The following is a 16,891-nucleotide window of genomic DNA, read 5'->3' on the forward strand; positions in this document are numbered from 1 at the left end:
GCTTTGACCAGAAAAGATGTGACCGAAAGGAGAAGAGGTGCTGCTAAAGAATGGATCTGGGTAACTTACAAATATGAAAATTCCAGACTTAAGGATGCTGATGTGAGGGGTGGGAAGACAGAGGTTGGGCTTAATATTGATCAAGGCAGTGGCGATGCTGTGGCTGTTTAACTGAAGCCTGATGTTAGGACATTTCAAGAGAGAAGCCTTGTTGTGGCTGTGTATTCAACTTGGAAGCTGGCTGACTTTCTCAGGACGATATTTCTGGGGTTGGTCACTTCGATGTTGTGGAAGTGTTGGTTGGTAAGATAGGGGTTGACTTGGGTTGTAGAAGGAAGGTGGAAGAGAAAAAGGAGTTTGCCGTTAATGCTGCAAATGACTGCTAAGAAACATTGCAGATCAAACAACTCCCATATAGTTCACATAACCAAAGTTTTCTTGCATTTGAAAGATGGGCTGGTGGGGCGGGTCCTACAAATAAATACAAAGAAGTTTTCAAGAGAAGGAGAGTGAAGACAAGAACTCAGATGGCAGAGGTGATTGATGGGGAGTCTCAAATCCACACCGAGCCAGAGACTCAGTTGGTGGTCTTTCTTTAGAAAAGAAGAGTACAGAGGAGGGATCTAAAACTTTGATGGAAGTTCAGGATGCTTGTCTAGAAGGAAAGATGAAGAGGCAAGGAAGTTTGCTACTTGAGGAAATAATTAACAGAGCTGTAGAGGTTGGTAAGGGGCTTGGGCTGTTTTTTTTTGGGGGGGGTGGGGGGGAGGCGTTTGCTAGAAAAGCTTTTGAGGAGTTTGAAAAGTGGAGGAAAGGATGAAGACGGTCATAATAGGGGAAGGCAGAGAGAGCTGGAATGAGGGTGGTGATGGGCAGGATGGAGTGTTTGAAGGGGAGGATTGTGTAAGGGGTGGGTCTCATGATCCTTCCAATCTTCTGTAGATCTTAAGTGGGTTATGTAGTTGGTGTTTCTGTTAATCTTTTCAGGTTGTTGTAGGGATCAGATGAGTAAAGTTGTGTTTGAAATGTCTTAGTTTTCTTCTCTCAGGTGATATCTTATCACCTTCCTTGTTTACTTCATTTCTTTGTTATTTTTCAAAAAACAACAGGATTTTGGGAGGAGGATTGGTTGGGTCTTGGCAGGTTTTTCGAGTTATGTCCAAGACTTTACAGGCTGAGTCAAGGGAATGTCTCTATTGCTGATTGCTATGAGCTGAACCAAGGAAGAGAAATGTGAAGCCCAAATTTTAGAAGGCCTCTCCTTGATTGGGAGGTTGAGGAGAGCGCGGAGCTTTTGGCAAAATTATAGTTGGTGGAAATCCAAGCAAAAAGAGATGTGAGAAGGTGGAAGGAAAGTACTAATGGTGTTTTTCTATAAAATCTCTTTATAAAGTCTTAGCAAGAGATCAGGTGGAGAAGTCGGATGTCGAGGGGATATGGGGGACACCAATCCCCTCCCCCCTCCCCCAAGGGTGGAGGCTTTTGCTTGGATAGTGGCTTTGGGCAGCACTCTAGCCCAAGATCATTTTACAAATAGAGGGGCTCAATTGGTAGGAAGATGCTATATTTGCTTAGCTAAAGAGGAGAGTGTGATGCACCTATTTTTTGGCTAATGTTTCCTGAAGTATTTATGAGGATACTACTTCAGTCTCTCTACTCTTGATATATTGAACCCAAGAACCCCGAAAGATATCTTTGGTTGCTGGCCTACATTGAGGGGAAATAGGAAGGAAAAAATAGTTTGGAGCTATATCCTTTTGCTATTTGCTGGGAAATTTTGAAGAGAGAAATATAAGAATCTTTGAAGGCCTATGAAAGCACAGGGGTCAAATTGTTTTCTCAAGTGGAAAGAGATTTAATGATTGGGTCTTGATTTTACCAGAGTTTGATGAAAATTTTGATTGTAAATTTTGGAGCTGACTTCTTTGTATATTTTGTTTTATGTTCTGTATGGTGATTCCTAATCACCTCATGGATGTACTTTTCATTCCTATTAATAATTTTTATTTCTTATCAAAAAAATATTATTTTTTATTTGTTTACTTATTTATTTTGCTGACTAAAGCTTATAGCATCATTGATATGCTAAAGAATTGCCATGCCAAGTACCAAGTGTTGGCATGGCAATGAGTGTTAGCATGGCTAGACCTTTAAATTTTGAAGGATCCTTGTAACATTGCCATGAGTATCATGAAGGTGGAATTTGGAAAAACCCCAATTTTTTTCCTCTTGTGATATAGGGAGGAAAATCTTTAACTTCTAGGATAACATATTATTTGTCATGTGACATTATATATGTTATTCTAGGCTACCACTACATGGTCCATTTGGAAGGAGAGGAATAGCTGGATTTTTAATGATAAGAGAAGACGTGAGGAAATCGTAGAAACCATCAAGTGGAGGGTAGTAAATTGGGTAAAAGCACTGAAAATCTTTGAGCTGTTTTTCAACGATGATTTTCTAAAGGGCTGGGCCGGCTGGCAGCAGGTGGCAGATTCTTCAATAAATCACTCATTTTAAGGGAATGATCTCCACCAGCCATATACCATTGGAAGCTGATTTTTGATGGTTGTGGCATTGGAAGTCCAGGACCTGTAGGAGGGGGGGGGTATAAGAAATATAAATGATAAATGGGGATTTCATTGTTATATTCTTGGGACCAATAGGAGTTGCAGATTCTACAGCAGCAGAATTGAAAGCCTTACTTCAAGGCCTACAGATTTATACAAGGATGAGTCTGGTTGGCATTATGGTTGAAGGAGATTCCTGGAAGGCAATAGACTCGTTAAAGGAGACACAAGGCACATGGCAACACAGACATGATTTGAGGAAGGCTAAAAATGGCTAGAGAACTGAGTCAATAACTACGCCACCAATACTTGAAGGGCCAGGGATTCCCCATAATGTATAAGGCCTGGATAACACTGCAACACAACTCTTAAGTCAATAACTACACCACCAATACTTTAAGGGCCAGGGATTCCATAAGGAGTAACAGCCAAAGTTGAGCTTGATCAGTTGATCATTCCTTGAAGTGGGGAATTCCATTCCATGGATCAAATTGCTATAGTCACTAATTACAAAGCTATAGCACCCTGGTTTCTCTCTACACATCATGTGATGGATGTGTCTAAACTTGTCCTTGATCTTCATCTTGAGTCACTCTAAGGCAATGAGGTCAATCAATGCTTCTGCCAAACTTTAGCTGTCCAAAAATATTCTATTATTCCTTTCTTCTGATATTGTGCATGAAGCGACACCCTTGCATATCTCTAAATGATCTTCCCTCTTGGAGGAAAGGAGCAAAAGCCCATATCCTTTTTTTTTTTTTATCAGCAAGAAAATTTGTATTAATAAAGTAGCAAAAGTTACAATCAGTTACAAAAGTTATAGGTAGCAGAAAAGCATTAATGTAATCTTCACCCACAAACAATCAGTTACTGTTCTGCCCAGTACAATGTAGATCTATTTGCCCTTGTTTTTCTAGGGTATCCTCCATCCCATTTGCGCTCCGTTTGACCCAACCAAACTGAGAGTTGATCCTCCTTGTAAGTATGTCAATTTCTCTGAAGATAAATTTGAGCTTCCAAGGTACTGAAGTGATGTTTTTAACCCAAGAAATGACCAGTAGTGAGTCTCCTTCTATTTCTAAGTCTGTTATTCCTATCTGCTCAGCCATCTTTAGACCTTGAAGTAGGGCTAGAGATTCAGCCTGTATTGAGTCACCAATACCTATTGGTCCTGAGAAGAGTGCCACCACCACACCCTGATGATTTCTAATCACACCCCCTATGCCTGCCCTTCCTGGGTTACCAAAAGAACTCTCATCAAAATTTAGTTTTAGTTTGTTCAGTGCCGGTGGCTTCCATTCCTCACTCACAATTACTTTGGGTGCATCTGTTAGTTCTACTTCAGCCCAACTTCTTAAAATCTCATTCGTGGAGAAATTTTTGAATAGCTCCATGGTCTTCACCCAATGTGCAGTTCTGATTTTTATGGCTTCAATCACTTCTTCCTTTGGTTTACTTTTTTCAGAGAAAATTCTTAGGTTTCTTTCCTCCCATATAGTCCAAGGGAGATGAGATTAGCATGGGGAGAATGGCTGGTCTCATTGCTACCCCTGTGAAAGCACATACGGGGATAAGGACCAAAGACACCATTGCCGAATCATATCTAGATATTGCTTCTCTTTTGTATTACCTCCCGACAAAACACTCTAGTTTTAGGAGTGGGCAATCGCCAAATTGCTTCAACAGGAAAAGTTAGTGGAGAAAAAAAATCGAAGGGTAGATTGGCAGAGAACATGAGAAAAAGAACAGAAATGGAGGCCATGGAATTCAACATATAAAATTATTTTATCCTGTCCAACGCTATTCAAAAGGACCAAAGTCATCATCCCTAAAACCCCTTCTTAGACCAAAATTCCATAAAATTCCAATAGGGCTCCAAGAAACTAAATGAGCAATGGGCTTATTTTCATAGAAAATAATGCTGCATTCTTGATTTAAACTACAATACAGGATTAGGATACTGCACGATTTCTAAGCCAGAAGAGGCTTTAATGATATCTTTATGAAGATGAAATAAATGTGAAAGAGAAAGAAGAAAAGTAGCGATATGGCCGGAGTTTCACTACCCCAACCCAGTACTTTATTGGAGTCTCATTGACCAGGAGAGGGATATAATTGTCAAAAAGCAATCTACATAATTAAAGACAATTATAGAAAAAGATCCAGAATTATCTTAAACTTGTACCATCTTGTTTTATCCTAACAATGCAATTTGATCATGCTACTTATGAAATCTAGGGTGTGAAATCTTGGGCATATTTTGCTTCCTTGATACATAATTACATATCAATACTTCATAACACATTAGGATAATTTAAGTAGGATGATAGTTGATTGTTTACATTGAGGGGAGTGTGAAATGCATAATTGCTCACCTTGGTTTACTTCTAACATTTGTCATCACAGGACATACAAAGGGCTCACTATACCATATTATACTGTGCTTTTCTTCTTCCGACTACTGTTGTTGTACAATTACCAATAGGTCAATTAACTAGTTTTTTTTTCTCTGCCTTGTTATTTTGTGTGCCCCTTTAGCTTTACAGGATGTCAAATACCAAGGCTGCATTTGGTAAGAGTGCAAATGCAAATATGTAGTGTTCATGAAAATGCAAATTTGGTTTGGTTTTGCATTAATAAATTTTGTATTCTTACCAAAGGAGTTTGGTTGTGATGGGTACAAATACGAACTCCAAGATTGGAAGTACAAATATGAACTCCAAAACTGGAATCTATCTTTTTTATATTGACCAACTTATAGTGCAGTTAGCTTCCATTTTTAGGAAGCTAATTTTGCTCTGATTTTGAATGCAAACATGTGAATAAGAACAAATTTACTGCCATTTTCAGTACAAAAACGAACTCCTACCAAATGCCTGCATAACTGAACTGGATTGCAAATTCACTCCAGTTCAGTGTTTGCATTCTTACCAAACACAACCCAAATGACTATTTTGTTTAATACAGTTTTCTGCCCCTCTTTTGGGTGTTTTATGTTTGCTATTGTATGTGTATGAGCACATTTTCATGAGATGCTTGATGTTATTTCTTTGGTCACAAGGTACAATGCAATGATTTTTGAAGCACTTTCAGCCATCAAGGATCCCAATGGAGCAGATATTAGTGCTATTATTGGCTTTATTGAGGTAAGGCAGAACTCTTTAGCATTATGTTGACCCAGGCTATCATTCTAAAAAAGAAATGAATTTCATAGAGTGCTGATTTGGACACACCCTATTTTTGATAAACTAGTACATCCCCTGAGCAAAGAGAGCTCTTGTTTTTGTAACCACTGAAGTTAATTAACAGAGATGTTTTCCCTATTTAAACAATCACTATTTGACCATTTTTTTTTGATAAATAACAGACTTTTATTAAAAGATAATAATAGAAAAGGTACAAAAGGAGGGGTAAAAATTCTTAACCCTCCCAGGAAAAGCAATTCAAATTACAATGTTGCCCAAAAGAAATTAACTCTTCCCACCCCTTGTTTGGCCAATGAATCTGCCAAGGAGTTGGCACACCTCTTTATCCATAGAAACTTGACTTCCAAATTTTGGGTGAGATGTCTAACTTTCTTTTTTTCATTCAAAAACTTCCACAGACTATAAGTTGGCTATAGTCACCTTCCACTATCAATTTTCTGATATTTAACTCTTAAGCTCTATTTAACCCTTCCAAGACAGCCAATATTTCAGCTCTAAGAGAGTCCCCCCATCCAATAGAACCAAAATACAATGCAATAATTCGACCTTCATCATCCCTAAAGGCTCCCCCTATACCTGACAGACCTGGATTTCCTTCACTACTACCATCAAAGTTTAGTTTAGTGGAACCTGAAACTGGAGGGGACCAAATTGGTTGGGATACATTCTTTCTTGGAGCTGACCAAGCCACTTCTTTCCACTTCCTGATGATGTCTCCTTCTGAGTAATTTTCAATACTTTGCAAAGTTTTAACCCAATGGATCACCCTTATAGAAATCAGTTTAATGAGTACACCCTTATTTCTTTCTTTCCCATGAAAGGTCCGTTGATTCCTTTCCTCCCAGACTGTCCAACATACAGCTGCTCTTACACACCTCCACAGAAATTTCCCTCTCTTCTTCAGCCTCCTAATAGTAGTAGAATGAAATAGGCTTTGTACATTTGGGGGAGGGGTCCACCTGCCACCAAAAAGAAAGAAAAACCAACACCAGATTTCTGAAACAAATGCGCAAGAAACCAATAAGTGATAGCAAGTCTCACCATTCTTCTTACAAAGGATGCACCAGTGTGGGGATAAACACCAACAAAAAACACTAATTCTGGGAGGAATTGATCTACCCCAGACTTCCAAAACTGGAAAAGGGATTCCAAAGACAGGAGGGGAATGAGCCAGTTTTTTGAAGAAAGAGGAGCAAGAGAAGATACCCGAAGAAGAAGGAGCCCAAATCTTACTATCCCTCCTAAGGGGGTCAATAACCACCCCCTCAAGGATATTTAGCAGGTCAGCAATGAGGTTCAGTTCCGGTTCTCTAAGGGCCCTTCTAAAACCCAAATTCCAATCAATGGTTGAACTAGAGGCGGTCAAAACAGTGGAGACTGGCTTATTTTTAAACCGTGATAAAGAATACAAGGAAGGGAAAAGCTCTTTTAGCGGAGTGCTTCCCACCCAAACATGATCCCAAAATTTCACGCGGTTACCGGAGCACATATGATACCTGATTAGAGGAAGAAAAGAAGGAAGTATGGCATGAATTGATTTCCAAGGAGAAGCTCTCGTAGCCCTATTTGAAACTCCATAACAGCTATACTTTGGTTTGTCAAAGGGAGATGTATCCAACCTTTTTAAATAGGTACATGTTGAAATATCTACATCATATCATTTGATGTTTTGATTTTTAGAACATTGACTTAGATGCTGTGGCTCGATCTTTTGCTAGTTATCTGGGTTGCTTGCATGTTATGGTGCCCCTTGAATTGTCCATTGTTTAGTGTCTTTTGAGACAATCCTAATGACAAAGTTAGTGACAGAAAAAAAGATTTTTGGAGGGAGATCCAAAATTATTGTTTGAGAAATTCGCTCTTTAGATGCTTATGTTTTCTCAAGAGATGTGGACTTCAAGCATGTTCTAGTCCAAGAGGCACACCATCTTTTTGTGTTTGATTCTGAACAAATGCTATATTTACATGTGACAAGGCCCACAACTGCAATTTCATGAATGCAGCCATCATCCTCAATGAAGTCCAGTACTCCGATCCTAAAGGTCATTCATTACCCAGTGCTGATCCTGGATTGAATATAGAACTAACCTTGGCATTTTTACATGGAGTAACTGCTCTCAGACTCAAACTACATTCCCATGTTTGTCAGCCCGAGATTTCACCATTCTAAGAAGCAAACGTCCCTAGATGAATTCCACTCCTCTGATGGTTAAAATTACTGCATTAAAAAGTTCATGCTCTTTTACTTGATACCATTTTATTTCTGGTATTCACCAAAATAAGGAAAAAGTTTCTTTAATCAGTGAAAATTCACGGATGCTACCAATCCAGCTTTTGTACATTAATGTAGAGGTGGTTCAAATCAGCAACCAGCAACCACTTTCCATGCATTATGTTTTCCAGGATTAGGAGCACACTTTGGATGGAACACTAGGGCATCATGGTTCCATTTATCATTAGCCTCTTATGCAGATTTATAATCAATCACTGAACTAAATGTTGTTATTTAATTACTCATCATTTGTGAGGTTGAAAAGATGATTTGTATATTTCATGCTTTGTTAATATTTATGCAGCAAAAGCATGAGGTGCCTCAAAATTTTAGAAGGTTGTTAAGTTCAAAGTTGAGAAGGCTTGTTGCACAGGAGAAGCTTGAAAAGGTGATGGTTTTCTCTGTCTCTCACTGCAACATTTTATTTACTTTCAGACCATGATGTGATTTCCTCTTACTATGCACTCCACCTTGCGATTACATGTGTGACTTGTTCTTCGTTGTGTCTTGTTCCATGAACACTGACACAGGAGATGAAACCTGATGCGTGTCCAAGAGACTGACTTGGAAAGATGAGAAACGTGGACATTTATACGGAAAAATATATACCATTAAAATAGTTTACACTTTTTGAATCCTATCATTATATACCTGCAAACAATGTTGCCTTTCTTACTATGTAATGTTTGATATGGAAAATGGCATATTCATCTTGTACGTTACCCGTTCATTTATGTCAAATAAGCCAAGAGATCAAAGGAATGTTAAATAGAAGTATCCTCAAGAATCTATGGAGTGTTGGACCTTGTTGCATGTCTGACATGAACACATCATCCATTTAGGAGAGTCCATGTAAAACTGATTTAAAGTTCATTGAATGCTCAATTCTCTCTGGTAACTAAATACTTTAGCTACACTGCAGACCTTGCATTTTTTGGTGTTAGTAGCAAGTTCTACAAAATTAATGATCCTTGCACATCTGCCTGGTAGCTCTAGGTCTTGTTTAGATGCTTAGATATTCCATCAGGAATCTGTAGGAAATTGTCTGGGCTCTGGATGTACTTTTCTGGTTTAGTTTCACATGTAAGTCTTGTTATTATTGAAAGGTTGAGCATTTATAGATGTCTCAAATACTAAAGGTTGACTTATTGCTTTGTCTTTTAGTGAATAAAATCAAATAGTAGAACATTGAAGGGTGTAGTAATCTATCAAACTTCAGCTTCAGCAACTAAGGAGCTCAAACCTCCTTAAATACCTATTACTAAAGGACAAAGACACAACATATATTTCAAAGGAAAAAAAATCAAATAACAAGTGCAGAAGTCAGGAAGAAGTTGCAGTAATGTAGAGAGGGAAGAAGAACAGAGGAAGAGAATGAAGAGAAAGAGCATTCCAATCGTGGGTCTCAACCTGAGATCCCACTAATTTATATAAAACTCCTCAAACTGAACATAATTACAATTCTGCAGTCTAATTTACATAAACCCAGCCCAGTATGGCATAGTTTCTGGAAATCTGGAATCATAATGCTATACTTCCTCCACAGTATATATATTAGTCCATTAAATGGTCAAGACCCTTGTACACGAAGGAGCTATATAATGAGCATACAAGATAGGTAATGGGCATACATTTCCTTACAAGTACAAGATGTCTTGATAAATATCTACTATAAGACAACCAATGGAGTGATGCTCCAAACCACTTCCCCTTTCCCACTGATTCCTGCTAATTGCAATTCCTGTAACAGCTTCAACATCAAATCTGGAAAGTATCCTTTCCATCCAAAAGTTGCCAAGACCAATTCCCATATCACTCTAGAATAATCACAGTGCAGGAATATGTGATTTGAGGATTCATTTACTAGGGTGCAGATGACACAAAGTGTACTGTTTGATCAACATTTAAGCAATAATTCCCATCTCACATATTCAAAGTGTCAAACCACTAGTCCACCCACCTTTACCACTCAGGTTGCTCCATTCCTTAGTGGAAGCCCAACATTTTTCCCCTTTTGGAGGCTGAAAGTAAATGCAACCACAAGTAGGGAGTTATGAAGAAAAGCAAGGTTGTCGGTAGAATGCTTTACAGAGTAGTGGAAAGGGATGTTGACAATATCTGTGTTAACTGTTTCTTTATCTTATTTTCTAAAGTTTAATTGAAATGTAGGTTCAGAACTGCTACAAGATAAAAAAGGATACTTCATTCGGAACAAGGACACCAACTCTAAAACAAAAAGACAACCGACCAAGGCAATTGCAAAATCCTGGATTCATCACATCTGCTGACACCATAGAGGAAGCTGCACTTGCTGCTGCCTACAAGATTGCTGATGCTGAAAACAAGTCATTTGTGGCAGCTGAAGCAGTTAAGGAGGCCGAGAGGGTTTCAAAGATGGCCGAGGAGACTGATTCATTGCTACAGCTAGCAAAAGAGATATATGAACAATGTATTGCTGGCACTTCATTTCTGCTGTTTTCCATAATTTCTTCCATTTTTTCCTTGGATGATGATCCATCATTTTCTTCTTGATACAGGTTCACGGGGTGAGATTGTGCTCATGGCATAAGCATTGGTTTAAGGCATGATTAAAGTAGTATCTCTTGTACTTATTCTTCATAGTTATCTTTTGCAGATGATTTTTGTGTTACTTTTTTTTTTTTTTTTTTTTTTTTTATGGGGTGTGTTGTGTTCAAACATGAAGCTTTGTTGCATTCCACAAGCTGTCAAAAGGACAAAAAGTTATATGTCAAAGCCCTAGAAACCCATTAGCATAAACCATGTTTAGAGCCCAAGAACTCAACTTGATTCCAAGGTCGATTTAGTCAAATCTACTGATGGCTTGTTAGTCAACTTAGTCAAGAAATAGTAATTATAATTATGATATTGGAAATTTATTGCAGGAGCAAATTCTCAAATTTATAAAGTAGTTAAGATATGAAAATTGATGGCACATTGAGTGCAGGCTGATTTTTTTCCTAGATGAATTGACCAACTAGTTTATTTACAGAAGATGAGTTGTTAAACTGCTTGCCCTCAAAATTCAATTAAGTTGAGTTGAATCAGAAAATACTTTTCTCTTTCTCCTTGTGTGTTTTCCATGATGGACATGTTAGTGAAGGCTTCACTAATGTGGCTGTTCCATCCTTCAGAGTCAACAATGACAACAACACAACCTCTTTCTCCTCAGTAGAAAAGTGATAAGTTCGAGATCATCATAAAACCTACTATCTCAATATCCCAAGCCAAAATGCTTAGGCGGTGTTCTGTTTATGAATTTACCCTTGATCTCTTTGGTAGATTTAAATTTTGAAATATTTGAAAGATTTCTACTTGGAATTGTAGTATTATTACCATAAAAGCATCAAGAATGGTACTGCTATCACACCTCAGCTGTTGTTAACAAGAGTTGAAACTAAAGAGAAGGAAACCTAGTAAAGTCTCTACCTGCTTGCAGCTTGCAGCTTGCAGCCGGGGGCTTGGAATCGAATCCCTCCTTCACTGGGATTCAGAAAGCATCAGTGGATTTGGACTAATACTCATTCTATATGAACTGAAAAATTAAAACAAAATAGAAAACTATATAAACAAATAATTAATTAATCATTAACATTAGTATTTTTTAAGTTTAAAGAGGTTTAGTGAAATATGAACGTTTTTATTCTTGTAGCATCTTTGAACATTTCTGAAGCTTATCGCAGTGAGGTCATGTTTGGGAGTGCTTAAATTAAAAATAAGTGCTTATTCGAATAAACACTTATTTGCATTTGGCACGTTTGGTAGTCTTTTTCTCCGGTAAGCACTTAAAGAAGTGTTTGTGACTATTTTGTTTTTCATCTTCTTTCAAATTCTCAAAATATACCCCTATGAAAGTACTTTTATTAAATTATTTTTATAAAAACACTTTTGTGGAAGTACTTTTATAAAATTCAACCAGGCATAATTTTAAAAGTGGTATTTTAAAATTCAATTAGGGATAATTTTGAAAGAAAAAAAAGTGCTTATTGTATAAGCACTTAAAAAAATCTGAAAATTTGGGCTTAAAAAATAAGCCCTTATTTTTAAAATAAGCATCTATTTCAGGTTTATTTCCCAAATACCAATAAGTGTTTAATTCGAATTAGTACTTATTTTTAAAATAAGTCCAAATAAGCACTTATTTTGAATTAGTACTTATTTTTAAGCACTCCCAAACATGGCCTAATTCACACTTCACATAAGATATCGAGTATTGGTGTGTTTGATGCATTTGTGGGATTCATACGAGTTCCTTTCCCCTAGCGTATTTTACTCAAACTCCTTAAGCTTTATAGGCTTTTTATTTATTTATCAATTGTTTTTGTTCTTTATGTTTTATCAGTGACTTTGAAACGTACATAAATTGATGGAAGAGAACAAATAAAGAAGCAGTTTATCGTCAACGAATATATTCTTGTTAATCTACCAGAAGAGTCGGGCATTAACAAAACGTGCTTTGTCAATATCTCCAGTCCACAGTTCGTCGACTCTATCTCTATATGCGATTCATTAATCCATTAGACTCGGTATGAGAAGGTGAATATGTATAATGTAAATAAGAAAACAAGGTTTTGCACTGTATATGTTTGTATTTGCATTCTTTTTTATGGCTCAGTTTGGAAGGACTATAAATATAAATATGTAGTGTAAATATATATATAAAATAATACAAAATATAAGGTTTTGTATTCTATATATTATATTTGTACTTCTTCCAAACTAAGCCCATCTGATATTTAAATTTGCACTCTTTCCAAATTGAACCTTTAGGGTCAGTTGGGAAAAAGTACAAATACAAATATGTACAGTATAAATATATGCAAAATAATACAAATTACAAGATTTGCACTCTACATATTTGTATTAGGCTCAGTTTGCTTTTGCACTATATATTTGTATTTGTACTCCTTCCAAACTGAGCATTAGGCTTAGTTTTGAAAGAGTGCAAAACTGCAAATACAAAATGTAGAGTGCAAAACCGTATATTTTGTATGTATTTGCATTATACATATTTATATTTATACTCTATCCATATTTAGCTTTAGGAAATATGGATCTAATTTGATATTTCCATAAAAATTGGCAATCTCATATTTGGATGTTAGAACCTGCATTCGATTAATAATAGGATTGGATGTGAAACCCCATTCAATTTGATTAAAATCTGAGTTCAATAAAAAATTATTATTTTATATATATAATTATATAAATACATTAAATTTATTATACATATAAAAGGTTTTTAAAAACATTTAAATTTTTTGATCATTTTAAACACAATAAAATAATTATAGATTAAATTTGAATTCGATCCAAAATCTGACATAATAATTAGATGCAGATGCTTGGATCTAATTCGAATCCTTGGAAAATATCCCCTGATTAGGATTTTAGGATGCCAAAATCAGGAATTTAGGATGCCAAATGCAAAACGTCGTCTTCACATTAACTACTAAAATGACATTCACTAACCTAAAATACAACTTAACTGCCAAATTACTGCTGAAACCAATGGCAAAGTAATTGAAGATACCAGTCACCTCCACCTCCAGACATGGACGTTAAGATGGAATACCAAGGCCTCTCATTGGATATAATGACAGAATTAATGCCCCACCAAATAAGGCAGTGCAGTGTGGTAACCATATAACAATGAAGGCATAATGAAGCATTGAACCCCCTCGATGTGGTCAATGATCAAATGATAATAACATCATTAAAATGAAACTCGAAAATGGATTTTAACCTCGGATTCCAATCTGTACGAGCTATACATTGATGACACAGCCCTGCAAAGTTTCAATAATGCTCAAATGCCTGACTAACATGGCAATTATCACCGATGGCGTTACTTGCATCCAAAAAGAAGAGCAAATTCAAGTTGAGAATGGTTAACATGGCAATCCGCATAACATGTTGCGAGTGTTTAGAAACCTCCAATAGGGAAAAAGAGATTTGCTCAATACTAAACTAAAGCTAGTGGGCTAATAAAACTTAATTACTCAATATTGATTAGAAAGTATTGTCTCTCAAGATCTTGCCACTGTTTATGAAGTACGACAATATATAAATGATGGTAATTCGGCTTTAGTCAAGTAATTAAATAGAATATTGGAAGGGGGGGGGGGATAATAAATTGTTTATGACTAACAAGAATGACTTTCTCATCAATTGTTTAGATGATCAGGAAGACAGAAGCAAAATACAAATTGAAACAAAGGCAACATACTAATAGAAACAAACCCACTTTAAGGCATTATCAAAATTAAGCTAAGCTAGAAATGCTAGCCTAAATATTATGCAAGAATCAACTACTACCATAAAAGACACAAAAGGCCTCCAAACATACAATTCCACCTCTGGGAAGCATGCATGTATAGACTGCAGAATGAAGTAAGAGACCAAGCACCCCAATGAAAAGTGAATGAGAAAAAGCAAAAAAAAAGAAAAAGGAAAAAGTTTTTCATATTTCAATCTTATTTCAGTTGTAGCTACACATTTGCTCAACATTCCAAACTCACCTGCGCACAGGCTATAAAAAGTCACAAAACCCTGTTGTCTCACATGCTCAGTAACATCTTTTTCCTAAATCATGGAGAAAAAGAAGCAAGGCTATGAATGCGATCCACAATGGTTCAACAAAAACAGCCAGAAATACTTCCACTAGTCCATGCAATAAATGAACTAAGGTTCAATGGAGCTGAACTACAAGAGTACAAGCCCAAGTTCCGATGGTTTCAGGCTGTGTCTTATCCGATAGTTGTAAAGATAATAGTGAAGTTGGCCATCACCAGGTCCAAATTTCAATTCCTTCAGAAAAGATTCATTCTGCATGACATCTAATGCATTGAAGACATCATAATCCTTCTGCTTTGCCACAATAAGTGCATCATTCATCAACTGAAGTAATGGCGTCTGTGTAGCAACATTGTAATATGAATAAGCAGCCTTCAAAGTTGAATAGTTCTGGTTACCAAGGATGGATGATGGAAGGGTGTAGAAACTGCAGAAGTCAGTAATCTCGTGGGTCTCGGGGCTCTCAACCACATAGCTGTCCACAACATTCTCATTTGGTAGAAGCCAATGTTCAACATCATTCTCATCAAAATCTGGTGCAACAACAAAATGCTTCAAGTAGTTCCTAAGCAGACGGGTAACTGCAGGGACATCACGCAGCTCCATTTTTCTGAAACCAGGAGTAACTGTTGAATCTGGTAACTTGTAAAGCTTTATAGTTCGACTTATTGTCATCCTTGCACCAAGCCTAGAGAAACCAACATCAATAAGTTTCTTAGGATTTAATGACCTGTGCCAATATTGGCAGGTCGATATTGGTGTAGGAAGAACTACCCCGGCTGTATAAGCTGCCTGCCAAATATTCTCCAAATGAACCCTCCTGGTAACCTCCTTAATCATGACGGGTGCGAGCCTCTTTGATCTAAGCTTCTTATGAACACACAAAAAATTAATTTCAGCCATGTTAACAACATCATCACGGGCCCTGATCTTTGCAGGAACACCAGTAATGAAGGCTACAAGCTTCTTTGAGACCTTGACACGAACACCAATGTGCCAGCTTTTGTAGTAGCCAGGAGGGCGAAGAGCCCAGCGCAGGAACTCCTTGGAGTAATTGAATCTGAACATGTTCTCATCATCTTCAACATAATTGTTGGTAAGAAGATTGTATACCTCAGTACAGGTCTCGTCATTGTCGATGTCGCAAGTGGTCCATTCATAGGGACCTGGAAGGTTGTAAGGTTCTTGCTTGACTTCAGATAAGGGCGTTGGAGGTTCAATAGGACCTTCAGGTAAGCTTGTATCTCCAAGATCTTTAAATTGCCCAACAGGTTGAGTTTCCCAGAACTTATGTCTCTTCCCCAAAGAAAGCGATTCCTGAACCTTTCGGGCTAGGGTTTCAATCGAGTTTTCGTTCTCGGGAGCTGAATTTGCATCAGGATTAGGCTTCGAGTTTTTGCTGGGGGGCCCAGATGATGAATTGCTATCAACCATTGCAATGATCTATCGACAAAACTGTAATCTGTAAACAGGCAGACTAACAATGAAATCCTACTTTGTCCCAATAGGATCTAAGATAACAACTTTGGAAGAAAGGAATTCAGAGGACAGTAAAAAATATATATATATCTTTTTCACCGATCAACGCAATGAAGATCAAATAAAGTCCTAAATTTCCGAATTCTTTTAAACGCGACCATTTCAAAAAAAAAAAAAAAACAAGAAAAAATAAGAGAAAAAATAAAAAAAGCAGAGAACAAAACAACAATGCTGTAGAAAAGATCTGCAGAGACTAATAAAACAGAGGCACAATTAACTCCGGTAAAAAACAACTTACAAGATTTTGAATAAGCTTGGATTTTTGCACCTTGACCCTATAGCTTCCCGCAAGTGCGAACCGAAGTTCAAATCTGTAGAAACCAGAGAGAAGTATTTATTTCTGTTTCTTTCCTTTTTCTTTCACGTTTAAGTTTTATCAAATGCGAATCGTTCTTTGTTTTCTAGGTTGCCTTCGTCCTCCACAAGCAATCAAGCAATAGGGCTTTGTTTTGGGAATCTAGGGTTTCTATGCTAGGCTTCGAGAGACCGAAACAGAAAGCCGTCGGGTCCATGTGCAAAGCATTTATTTTTAGTGAGCTTCATGAATAAACCTGTTGGGCGTGATTGATAGCCCAGGAATTATAGATGGAATTTATCGTCTATTAGCCAAAGAACAACAGACCTGGCGTTCACACGTGGCAACTCAACCAGACTACACAATCTACACTCTACTGTGTAAGCAGAACGTCAAGGTCAAGCTGAAGGCTGAA

General features: G+C 37.2%; 2 protein-coding genes across 3 annotated transcripts in view; one reads left to right on the plus strand and one right to left on the minus strand.

Annotated features, from left to right (window-relative positions):
* LOC104586672 (Homeodomain-like/winged-helix DNA-binding family protein) overlaps nucleotides 1-10,950 on the plus strand; it is a 35,936-nt gene extending 24,986 nt beyond the window's left edge. The window contains exons 3-6 of the mRNA XM_010243975.3: nucleotides 5,632-5,716; nucleotides 8,353-8,436; nucleotides 10,218-10,497; nucleotides 10,586-10,950. Of these exons, the coding sequence (XP_010242277.1) occupies nucleotides 5,632-5,716; nucleotides 8,353-8,436; nucleotides 10,218-10,497; nucleotides 10,586-10,617 (481 nt within the window). The 3' untranslated portion in view covers nucleotides 10,618-10,950. The remainder of the gene's footprint in view (nucleotides 1-5,631; nucleotides 5,717-8,352; nucleotides 8,437-10,217; nucleotides 10,498-10,585) is intronic.
* A 3,557-nt stretch (nucleotides 10,951-14,507) lies between these two features.
* On the minus strand, nucleotides 14,508-16,742 carry LOC104586671 (glycylpeptide N-tetradecanoyltransferase 1-like). Of its 2 annotated transcripts, none has more exons than XM_010243973.3 (2): nucleotides 16,420-16,742; nucleotides 14,508-16,119 (listed from the first exon to the last, which is right to left on the minus strand). In XM_010243973.3, the coding sequence occupies exon 2, from the start codon at nucleotides 16,074-16,076 to the stop codon at nucleotides 14,772-14,774; it is 1,305 nt and encodes a 434-aa protein (XP_010242275.1). In that variant the 5' UTR covers nucleotides 16,077-16,119; nucleotides 16,420-16,742; the 3' UTR covers nucleotides 14,508-14,771. The 2 variants fall into 2 exon arrangements, with proteins under 2 accessions (XP_010242275.1, XP_010242274.1); XM_010243972.3 differs by having other exon boundaries at nucleotides 14,508-16,104; nucleotides 16,420-16,729.
* Nucleotides 16,743-16,891: the final 149 nt, after the last annotated feature.

This window comes from Nelumbo nucifera, chromosome 6 (genome assembly GCF_055504915.1).
Source record: "Nelumbo nucifera cultivar China Antique chromosome 6, China Antique-T2T, whole genome shotgun sequence".
In the NCBI taxonomy this organism is placed as follows: Eukaryota; Viridiplantae; Streptophyta; class Magnoliopsida; order Proteales; family Nelumbonaceae; genus Nelumbo; species Nelumbo nucifera.